The sequence below is a fragment of the Pelophylax lessonae genome, assembly GCF_965119305.1.
Source record: "Pelophylax lessonae genome assembly, chromosome: 13".
NCBI lineage: Eukaryota > Metazoa > Chordata > Amphibia > Anura > Ranidae > Pelophylax > Pelophylax lessonae.
In genome coordinates this window covers 158,096,036-158,108,037 of record NC_138780.1, presented here as the reverse complement: position 1 = coordinate 158,108,037, position 12,002 = coordinate 158,096,036, and the positions used below count along the sequence as shown (strand labels likewise).

Here is a 12,002-nt window from a genome sequence, read left to right as displayed (position 1 = left end):
GTTGCCTTCACTCTTTCCTAAGCCCATCCTAAGGAATGTGCTTTGCATTCTTTGGATGTGGTTCGAGCGAAAAAGGTTTATTTGGAGGCAACCCGAAAGTCAGACGCTTTTTTTGTCCTTTCTGATGGACCTCGTAAGGGATTGGCTACGTTTGCTGAGACCATTTGCAGATGGATCAGGCAGACAGTGGTACAGGCTTATTCACGGAAGGGTCAGGTTCCTCCTTTCCCTGTGAAGGTGCATTCTACGAGAGCGCTGAGTGCCTCTTGGGCTTTTCGCCATCAGGCATCGGTGCTGCAAGTGTGCAAGGCGGCAACTCAGTCGTCTGTGCATACGTTTACAAAATTCTACGAAGTAGACGTGTTGGCATCGATGGATGCTTCTTTTGGCCGCAAGGTTTTGCAGGCTGCAGTTTGAAAGAGAACTCTTTTTTTTGTTTCTCTTTGAGAGTGTAATTTTGTTCTGAGAGAGCGCCGGTTGTTCCTGGTTGAGCTCCATGTTCCTTGGTTGGCTACGTTTAGCCTTTGGGGGACTTGCGTTCGTTTTTTGCGTTGTCTTCCCACCCCTCATAAATATACTGCTTTGGGACATCCCTACTAGTAATGAAGATGGAGCTGCGTCTGTCAATAAATGATAGCGAAAGCTGGATTTTTTGTAAGAACTTACCGTAAAATCCTTTTCTCTGAAGTTCGACAGACACAGCACCCGCCCCTCTCTCTACTTCTGAGTATATGGGGTTTAATGTCTTCTAAACACTGCTTGCAACTAAACTGATTAATGATAGCAGAGTGTGAGGGGTTATGCCTGCAGGGACAGCCCCCATAGGTGTGGTTAAGCTTTTTGCCTACCTAGTGCCTATTCCTGATGGGAGGAGAATAACCCTACTAGTTCTTTTTTTCTCATCAGTAGTATATAGCATTCTTGTGACTTCTGGTTAACGCTTGTAGAATGAGTTTTCATACTGCTATGGCTCTCCCATGAAAAAAAACAAGCAAACCGTAGCAATGCACACAAAACTGAGCATGTACAGCTTGTCCCTTACCCTCTTTACTATCTGTAGTTGAATTGGGAACACTGGAAGAAAGGAAGGATCAGAGGAGATAGTGTCAAACAACTTTTTTTACACAGTGTAAAGGATTAACCCCTTATGTTCCACAGTAAGTATAACAAGCATGCTTTACTGCATATACAGACTGCTTTTACTGTTGTGGGTTTAGTAACACTTTAAGGGCCTAAAGCTGGATACACACAATACAACTTTTGTTGTTAGATTTCCTTTTAAATTAACCTTCAACTATGTAGTGCAAGGGTCTACCTGATTGCATACAAACTGAAAGTGTTTAGATTTGACCTCCATATTATATGGTTTTGGTAAATTTAAAGGAAAAAATCTAGACAATTGTATAGTGTGTATGGCACATTAGTCAACTGGCTGTTTGTTTTAAAGGGGCTTTAACAAGTCTGTGAAGCTCAAACCAGGTTAGAAAGACAATTGGTCTGATGCACCCATCATTAAATTTTAGTTTTGATCTCCGAAGCGTCTGTGTTTTGTATCACAACTGCAGCCAGCTATACGTTGTTAGTACTTTTCATTATTTGAAAAAAGCATAAGTCTCACCTATTATGTGTTATGTAGTGATACAGTGAATGCTCTCTGGTAATATGTTGTATGGTATTTTATTATTTTCATTTGTAAGGTGGAGACAAAATACCTCGTTGGTCACTCAGAAAGAGCTGAAGTGGAAGAAGAAAGTAATTCTCGCATTTACCAGCTGCACAAGTCTGTACAATTAAATTCTTAAAAAAAAAACTAGAACCTTTCTTTGGAAACACTGCAGGTCACAAAATAAGCAAGTTTAGTCTTTTCATTTATTGAAACAAAAAACTGACAATTGTAATACATGTAAAGTTTTTTGATATCTTTTTGTTCTTGAATTTTTGCCATGTAAATTGTTACCTTGGATATAAAAATAAACACAGGCATTTATGAAGCATGTATAAAATGTTTTTTTATTTACAATTGTGTGCGCGCATAAATAATTACTTAGAGAATTTGTCAGAAAGCAGGGTGAGAAGATGAATATGTATACTGCTTGATTAGTGACTGAAAAACTAATGTCAAAGCACAGTTTAAAAATAAAATGTATTTGGTACACTTCCTAAATACATACATATTTTCCCATGTTTTATCCCTAGAAACAAGCTGCACAAACCGAAAAATAATGGTTTATGTATTGAGAAATGTATGTCTGATCTTCCTCTGTCATGAAAACAGTTTGATTTCCCAAGCATGTGGTGTTTGCCCTGCCTCCCGATAAATTAACCATTTCCTGCCCAACCAATATAAATATCCACTTAATGACCAGCGACCTGCTCATACGTTGCTAGATTTTCAGTGGTAATACCGGATGATGGCTGCGGCCATCCCAGTACTGTTTTTTTAGAGCCAGTGGTCGGCTCTCTTATAATAGCTATCGGAGTGGCTAACTAGGATTGCTTTTGCAAGTAGCAGGAGGGGATGCCCCCACTTAAAAATCAAAAGTATTCAAAAGCACCAATTTAGGGGTGTTAAATGTTTTTAGGAGCCTATAGACCCCCAGATCCCTCCATAAAGAGTACCTGTCACATGCCTATTGCTGTCACAAAGGATGTTTACATTCCTTATAACGGCAATAACAGTAAAAAAAAAAAAAATGCAACAGTGTAAAAATAAAATGAATAATTGAAAAAGGAAAAAAAGACTTATTTTTTGGGAACCTTTTTTGTAATTTATTTTCTTTTTATATTAGTTCTGGAGAACTACAAGCAAAAGCCGGCTGGGTTTCGAACTGGATATACTAGATCCTTAAGGTCTCCCAGCCTGGCCAGCGAGCATGTGCAGGTTATAGTCCAGCACTAGGCCTCGCCATTCCAGAGCCTCGTTGGACAGGGGATGAGCCCGTGGGTGGACTGTCTCGCTGGGGCGCGAACGACCTGGTGTGTATATATATATATATATATATGTATATATATATATATATATGTGTGTGTGTGTGTATATATATATATGTGTGTGTGTGTGATGCAGCTCCCCTGGTGGCCAGAGTGTCTGCGATGGGAATAGCTATTAGACGCATGGTGTGGTTAAAGAACTGGTGTGCGGACCAGGCTTCCAAAAAGGCTCTTTACGGGGGATAGGTTGTTTGGATCCTCCCTGGATGAGTTGATTAAAGGCCTTACGCGTGGGAAGAGTACTCTTCTCCCTCAACCCTCTTAAGGGCAAGGCACCACGTACTAGACGGGGGGCCTTCTTTTACTGCTCATAGGCGAACCTTTCGTTCCTCCGGGTCGCAGAAAAAAAGGAAAGCCATTCAGGTCTTCTGGGGGTTCCAAGAAGACATGGTCAGGTAAACCGAAGACAGGCCAGTCTGGATCTGCAGACAAATCCTCCTCTGCATGAAGGGACGCCCTCACCCGTTTCTGGGGTGGGGGAAAGTCTTTGCTTCTTTCCGGAACCATTGACTTCTTTCTTCCAAGACAAATGGGTTCACAAACTGATCCTATCAGAGTACAAGATCGAATTCCGTGTCGACCGTCAGACAGGTTCTTCCTGTCCACTCTGCGCCTATCTCCAGACCGATTAAGGGATCTACGAGCGGCAATACAAGATCTGCTGTCGCAAGGGTTGATTGTGACGGTTCCCTCTCAGGAACGCTTTCAAGGGTTTTATTCAAACCTGTTCACTGTGCCCAGGAAGGAAGGCAAAGTGCATCCAATCCTTGTCCTCAAGGCTCTGGACCGCTTTGTGTGGGTACAGAAGCTTTGAATGGAATCCATTCGAACAGTAGTGGCGTCCCTACACCAGGGAGACTTTTTGGCCTCCATAGATATATCAAGAGATATATCAAGGACGCATATCTACACAACCCTATCTACGCTGGACACCAGCGTTTTCTTCGCTTTGCTATAGGAGAGGAGCAGTATCAATTTGCAGCGTTACCCTTTGGTCTCGCCTCTGCCCCCAGGGTCTTTACTAAGGTGCTGGCCCCTGTGTTGTCATTACTGCGCCATTTGGGGGTTTCGGTACTGGGGTACCTGGACGATCTCCCATTGAGGGCCGAATCTCATTCAGCCCTGTTGAGCGACTTGACGATCACTGTCCAAACACTGCAAGAATTCAGTTTGGAACATCAATTTCAAAATATTTGCCCCCATACCTTCAATGGGACTGGATTATCTGGGCCTGACTCTGGATTCCGCTTTGGTGAGGGTCTTTCTTCTCCCAGACAAGTTGCAAAAGCTGCAGGGGGGGGCGATCCGGTTGCTGTTTGCAAACAATCTGTCCCCTCTGCTGAGTTGCGTGCGGGCCTTTGGTCTGATGGTATCAACTTTTGAGGCTGTTAAATGTGCTCAGTTCCATACGAGACCCTTACAAGGGGAGATTCTTTGAAAGTGAAACAAGGATCCAAAATGCTTGTACACTTTGATTTGGTTGAGTCACAACAGTCTGCTCTTCTATGGTGGCATCAGTCGTCAGCACTACGCCAAGGCAAGACCTTCCTTCCTTTGTATTGGACGGCCGTAACCACGGACGCCAGCCTGTCAGGCTGGGGAGACTCTGCGCCCAGGGATCCTGGACAGTGGAAGAGTCCAAGCTACCGATAAATACCTTTTGAGCTCAGAGCGATAAAGCTTTTCCTGAGTCATTAGACAACTCGTCTGAAAGGTTGTACGGTCCGGATTCAATCGGACAATGCCACGGCCGGGGCGTACATCAATCATCAAGGGGGCACCGAGTGTCTTGGCGGCCCGGGAAGTGGCTGAGATCCAGGATTGGGCAGAGAAGTTTGTTCCAGCTCTCTGCTGTGCACATCCCAGGTGTGGAGAACTGGCAGGCAGATTACCTGAGTCATCAGGTGTTGGATCAGGGAGAGTGATCCTTACATCCGGAGGTGTTTTATCTCCTGTGTGTCTGGTGGGGGACACCCGAGATTGATCTGTTTGCTAATTGTCTTAGCAAGAAGGTTCAGAGGTTTGTGGCCCGGTCCCGGGATCCTCTGGCCGACACCACAGACGCACTGGTGGCTCCTTGGGGTCATTATTGGCTGATTTATGCCTTTCCTCCATTAAAACTCCTGCCGAGGCTTCTTCGCAGAATAGAAGTGGAGGGGGTTCCGGTCATTCTGGTGGCCCCAGACTGGCCTTGCCGGTTTTGTTACGCAGACCTGGTAAGGTTGGTCGCCGATGCTCCTTGGAGACTTCCTCACAGGGAGCACCTGCTGTCTCAAGGGCTGATCTTCCATCCTGCTTTAGTCACTGGCTTTAACGGCGTGGCTGTTTAAAGACAGGTATTGAAGGATAAAGGTCTTTCTGACTTTGTGATTCCTACACTATTGAACGCCAGGAAGTCTACTTCCAGGAAGATCTATCATTGTACATGGAAATCGTACATTTCATGGTGTGAATCGTTGAAGGTGCACCCGCGCTAGTTTTCAGTAACTAGGGTTTTGCCCTTTCTTCAAAAAGGGGTTGCACAGCATTTGGCTTTGGGCACTATCAGAGGACAAGTGTCGACTTTGGCTGTTTTTTTTCCAACACCCTTTAGCTACACACGCCCTGATTCGCACTTTTATTCAGGGGGTGCGTCCTATGGCTCCTCTGAGGCAATCACCACTGCCTCTGTGGGATCTGAATTTGGTATTATCTGTTCTTTAAAAACCTCCTTTTGAGAACATTAGGGAGATTCTTCTGCTTACATTATCTAAGAAGGTTGCCTTTTTGGTGGCTATCACTTCTGCCCGCAGAATGTCTGAATTGGCGGCGTTATCCTGCCGCTCACCTTATTTGGTGGTCCACAGAGATGAGGAGGTACTTCGACCTAATCAGTCCTTTCTTACGAAGGTGGTTTCTGATTTTCATTTGAATGAAGACATTGTGCTGCTTTCACTTTGTCCTAAGCCCAAGCATCCCAAAGAAATTGCTTTGCATTCTTTGGATGTGGTTCGGGCAATTAGGGTTTACCTGGCGGCTACTGAAACTCAGACGCTCTTTTTGTCCTTACCGAAGGACCTCGTAAAGAATTGGCTCTGTCTGCTGGGACCATATCTAGATGGATCAGGCAGACGATGGTTCAGGCTTATTCACTAAAGGGTCAGGTTCTTCCTTTCCCGGTGAAGGCGCATTCTACTAGGGCGCTAAGTGCTTCTTGGGCTTTTTGCCATCAGGCGTCAGTGATGCAAGTTTGCAAGGCGGCAGCTTGGTCGTCGGTGCACACGTTCACAAAATTCTACAAGGTAGATGTGTTGGCATTTTTAGATGCCTCTTTTGGCCGCAAGGTTTTGCAGGCTGCTGTCTAAAAGAGAACATTTCTCTTACGTCCTCTGACAGACACAGCCACTTCACAGTTTCCTCACAAATGGGTAATGCGCCACCTACAGGAATAGACTAGGCAGTGAAACGATTTAGAAAATCTTTTCACTAGACACACCCTTAGGGGCTGTTCCCTTAGACATTACCACCAGACACATCCAGCTTACTAATCAGTTTCTTGCTGCCTAGTGTTAGGAGTGGACTTCCTTGCTGGGACTCCGGCCTCAGTTTTTTTTGTTTTCTTTGAGAAATGTTTTTGTTTATTTTTCTTTACTCACTATCGCTAGCTAGTGTCAGGGGGATCCTCCTGGTGAACTACAAGCGACAGCAGGGCTGAGGTTTCGCACTGGTTAATATAGATCCTTATGGTCTCCCTGCCTGGCCTACGAGCGTGCGCAGGTTGTGGTCCGCCCAGGCTTCGCCACGATGGTGCCCGATGGATGGAGATGAGCCTGCGAACGGATGCATCGCTGGGATGCATCAACCTAGAACGCCCTGAGTTGCAGCGTACCCTCTTGGCTGACAGCACCCCCACTTGGGGTGGGAGGCGAGCTGCTTCGGAGTGGAGCCCCCCGGTCCATGGTATGGTGAGTAATGCTGCGTTCCCTGTGTCCCTGTGACAGTCATCTGGAGGGAAGATGGGGCCCACTCCTGGGGATAGCAGGCTTAGTGTCTCTGCAAAGATCCCCCAGGCCTATCCGGACGGTCCTGCAATCCCCGCTCCCACTGGGGGCGCTCTAGCGGCATCTGACGCCTCGGGGGGGTTCTTGGGGTTGTTACCTTGTCCAGGGGGGTCCCCTTAGGTGGATCCCTGTGGTGGCCTCATTCCTGGGTTCCCTGTATGATTGGCGCCGATTTTGGCTGCGGGCATCAGGCTGACTTGCTGTGAGGGCAGCAGCCATTTTCCTGAGGCTTGGCGCTGTTTTCGGGCACCATTTTTAATGTGGGCAACTGCGGTGTATGGGTGGCGGCCATTTTCCCAGTGTTTCCTATGCTTTCTAATGGGCATCATATTGTTGTAACCATCGGCCTCTAGTGCCGTTTCGTCACTTCCCCTCCTCACTCACGCTGAAGACTGCAAGCAGAGCGGCTGCTTCTCGGGTTTGCTGGCACAATAAGGGGTTTTTAATCCTTGGTGCATTCCTCAGACATACCCAGGGTGAATATTCCCCTTCTGCCTTTAAAGATTTGTGCATCCGGACCCTCCGGATCACCTTCTCTGGTGTCTGTCTGCAGCCTTCAAAACTTTAGTGTCCAAGGTGGATTTTGTGATGAATTTGAAGGGTGATAACCGTGCTAGGCTCCTAATTAATAAGCAGCAACTTAAATCTCCACTTCTGGTCTATAAGGTCAATAGGTGTATGAACTGCTTACCAGATCCTCATAAATTTGAAGCAAGGTTCAGATAAGAATCTCCCGACTCCAAACCAAGACGACCCTCTTGCTAATATAGTCTTAAAAACGATAAAGAGATCACGGACCAAGTGCATGTAAAAAATAATAATCCTTATAGCGTGATACTGTTTATGAACTCAAATGGTTAATGTTTCACCTTTAAGTGCAATCATTAAAGAAAAACTAGAGGTGCTCAAGAGAAAGAACCTCCACCGACAGTAAGGCTGCTTACCAGATGGAAAATGTGTAAAGCCAAAGAATGAAGTGAAGACCGTCACCCTTATGCCCAGTCTGCTTACCAGATGGAAAAAGTTTAGACGCAGAGATAAATAGGGACAGGCTCCCAAATCCACTTCTAACAACACTCAGAGGAGAACCGCCACCAATATCACAGCTGCTTACCAGATGCAATATGTATAGTAGCCAAACATCATATGAATGGATTCCAAAAGGGGATGCGCTCCAAACTAAATCACCAACAGGCAATCGATCACCACGTTATATAAAAAAAATAAATTGCCCCATAGTGTAAAACCATCACAATTTATTGAAATTGAAGGAATACAACTTACAAACAATGGACGAACAAGAGCAAAGATCATAAGAGCCGCCGGCCTGTTGACTCTTCCTCCCGTCCTCAACCCTCGTAGTGGGTGACGTCAGCACGCCGCGACCGACGTATGTTTCGTCAGATATGACGTTATCAAGGTACGGGCGGCGTGCTGACGACACCGCTTAAATACAATAAACAACAAAGGTATCAGTATAGTTTTTCCCCAAAAGGATTTTGTGATGAACCAAGTCACTGCTAGTAACAGGCCGATTCTCTCTCAGTCCACTGATTCAGGACCTGATTTGGTTGCCACGGACAACGCCCTCCTGGAGGGATCTCTGTCCTCAGTGTCGGTGAGGAGGATGAGTCCTCCGCTGCGGCGTGAGAACGCGCGCTTGTGGAATTACTGATACGTTCAGTGAAGGACACATTACATTTAGATAATGAACCCACAGTCAGGGAAGCAGGTTGTCTTCGGCTCCCGCAAAGCCCAGAAGTCGGGTCAGGTTTTCCCTTACACCGAGGAGTTTCACAAAACCGTGAACGAGCGATGGTGGCGCATTAGGCACATGCTGGCAGTTTCTAAGTGTTTTCAGCTTCGCTGTCCTTTTGCAGACGCCGTTTCCACTCGTTGGACGGTGTCCTCTAAATTGGACCACACTATGTCCCGGTTGAATAAATCCACGGTGGTTTCCTTGGAGGACCCCCCGGTGTTTAAGGACCCAGTGGACACGCGCCTGGAATCTCTTTCCTGCTACCAGCACCTGGTGGCGGGCTCGCTCCTCAAGCCTGTGTTCGCTTTCGTGCTGGTCTCTCAGATATTCACAGAATGGATTAAGGTGCTTAAGAGCAACCTGCTGGCGGAATCGGTTGCCTCGACTCATCGAGCTAATGGACCAAATGGCGCAGGCCATGGTGTCTCTGTGTAACGCGGCCCTGGATGAGGCTCCCCTGGTTGTGAGATTGTCTGCTGCGGTGGGGATTGCTATTTGCCGCATGATCTGGCTGAAGAGCTGGTCGGCAGACCAAGCCTCTAAGATGACCGTGTCTGATCTCCCCTTTTTGGGGAACGCCTTTTTTGGTAACTCCTTGGATGAGCTCATTAAGGGTCTCACGGGTGGTAAGAGTACTCTTCTGCCCCAGTCCGCGGAGGGCAAGGCGCCCCTCAGTAAGCGGGCTCCCTCCTTTAAGACCCGGGGCTTTTCCGTGCCTCAGGGCGCAGGAAAAAGGAAAAACGCTCAAGGCCTCAGGCGGAAAGGAGAAGGCTTGGTCAGGAAGCCTAAGGCCGGTCAGTCCGGTGCTGCGGCCAAGTCTTCCTTCTCTTGAAGGGAAGCCCTCACCCGGCTCAGGGGTGGGGGGGGGGCGTCTGCGTTACTTTCAGGAACCCTGGACGTCTTAGATTCAGAACAAATGGGTTCACGACCTAATTCGTACAAGGTACAAAATCGAAATTCGATCTCGTCCAGCCTACTGGTTCTTTCCATCGAATCTCCGTTTGTCCCCGGATCGTTTAAGGGATCTCAAGGGGGCTGTGCAAAATCTTCTTGCACAGGGCGTCATTGTCCCAGTTCCTCAGTGGGACAGGTTTTCGAGGCTTCTGCTCGAACCTGTTCACGGTACCCAGGAAGGAGGGCACGGTGCATCCTATCCTGGACCTCAAATATCTGAACCCCTTTGTACGTGTGCAGAAGTTCTGGATGGTCGATGGTGGCGTCTTTAAATCAAGGGGATTTTCTGGCCTCCATCGATTTAAAGGATACATACCTGCACATCCGTATCTACGAAGGTCACCAGCGGTTTCTCCGCTTTGCAGTAGTGGAGGGACATTTTCAATTTGTGGCATTACCCTTTGGTCTAGCTTTGGCTCCCAGGGTCTTCACCAAAGTTTTGGCCCCTGTGCTGGCTCTGCTGCGCAAGAAGGGGATGGCGGTCCTCGGTTATCTAGACGATCTCGTGCTATGGGCAAGCTTGTGTGCCACTTTGTCGGGTGATCTGACAATCACGGTTCAGACGCTCCAGGAGTTCGGGTGGACCATCAAGGTCCAGAAGTCGGCACTGACCCCGTCAGTGCATCTGAATTATCTGGGCATGGTCTTGGACTCCGCTCAAGCGAAAGTTTTCCTCCCAGAGGAGAAACTTCAGACCTTGCAGGGCGAGATTAGAGTCCTCAGGGACAGCGATCTCTCCTGCATGCGGTCCCTGGGGCTGTTGGTGTTGGCCGTCGAGGCGATCCCGGTTTCACACAAGGACTCTGCAAGCGGAAATTTATTCAAAATGGACCCTTAGTCCTTGGACAGCATGGTTAGTTTTAACCGTCTCATGAGGTCGGAGCTTTCGTGGTATCTTCTGTTGCCCGCTCTGAGACAGGGAAACTCCTTTCTGCCGCTGTTGTGGACGGTGATCAGCACGGATGCCAGCCTGATGGGCTGGGGTGAAGTTCTGGGCACTATTTGTGCCCAAGGTGCTCGAGATTCTCTGGCGGACGACAGGGACACGTTGGTGGTGCCTTGGCGCCAGTATCAGCTGATTTATTCCTTCCCTCCGATTCAACTGTTGTCCAAGTTCCTCCGCAGATTGGCATTGGAACAGGTGCAGGTGATTCTGGTGGATCCAGACTGGCCTCACTGGTCTTGGTACGCGGACCTCGTAAGGATAGTCGTCGAGCCTCCCTGGCGGCTGCCTCTGCGGGAAGATCTACAGTCATGTCCCCAACGCAATTCTAATCTGTTTGGCTCTATACACCACCACTATGGATTTGAAATGAAACAAACAAGATGTGCTTTAACTATAGACTTTCAGCTTTAATTTGAGGGTATTTACATCCAAATCAGGTGAAAGGTGTAGGAATTACAACAGTTTGTATATGTGCCTCCCACTTTTTAAGGGACCAAAAGTAATGGGACGGATTAACAATCCTAAATCAAACTTTCACTTTTTAATACTTGGTTGCAAATCCTTTGCAGTCAATTACAGCCTGAAGTCTGGAATGCATAGAGCCCCTAAGGGTGTGTCTAGTGAAAAGCTTTTCTAAATAGTTTCACTGCCTAGTCTACTCCTGTAGGTGGCGCATTAACCATTTTTGAGGAAACTATGAAGTAGCTGCGTCTGTCAAATAATTTTACGGTAAGTTCTTACACCCTCAAAGAGAAAAAAAATAGAATTTTTGTATTTTTTTTATAGGTGAGCTCCAGTTCCTGGTTGAGCTCCTTTGTTACCTGGTTGGCTACGTTTAGCCTTTGGAGAATTACGTTGTTTTTCCGACCCCTCATGCAAATACTGCTTTGGGATGTCCTAATGGTCAAGAAGATATGAAGCTACCTCTGTCAATGAACGATAGAGAAAACTGGATTTTTTACTCACCGTAAAATTCTCTTCTCTGAAGTTCATTGACAGACGCAGCACCCACCCCTCTACTTATGAGTGGGGTTGTTGTTTTCTAAACACTGTTTGCAGCGAAACTGAGGGCTGTAGCAGTGTGTGGGGTTATGCCTGCCCCATAGGCGTGGTGATGTTTTTTTCCTGCCTAGTGTCCTCCTGTAGGGGGTAGCATAACCCAATGCTCAATAAGATATGAAGCTGCGCCTGTCAGTGAACTTCAGAGAAAAGGATTGAACGGAAAATCAAAAATCCAGTTTCTCTATCGTCCGTCGACAGACGCAGCCTCATCTCCATGAGCTTAGTGGGTTTATGCTCCTCCCATCAGGAG

The 12,002-nt window shown here is 47.1% G+C and overlaps 1 protein-coding gene across 1 annotated transcript in view; it reads left to right on the top strand.

Moving 5' to 3' along the window:
- TDRD9 (tudor domain containing 9) overlaps positions 1–1,809 on the top strand; it is a 789,496-nt gene extending 787,687 nt beyond the window's left edge. Inside the window, exon 34 of the mRNA XM_082275596.1 lies at positions 1,698–1,809. Within this exon, the coding sequence (XP_082131722.1) occupies positions 1,698–1,802 (105 nt within the window). The 3' untranslated portion in view covers positions 1,803–1,809. The remainder of the gene's footprint in view (positions 1–1,697) is intronic.
- The last annotated feature ends 10,193 nt before the right edge of the window (positions 1,810–12,002 follow it).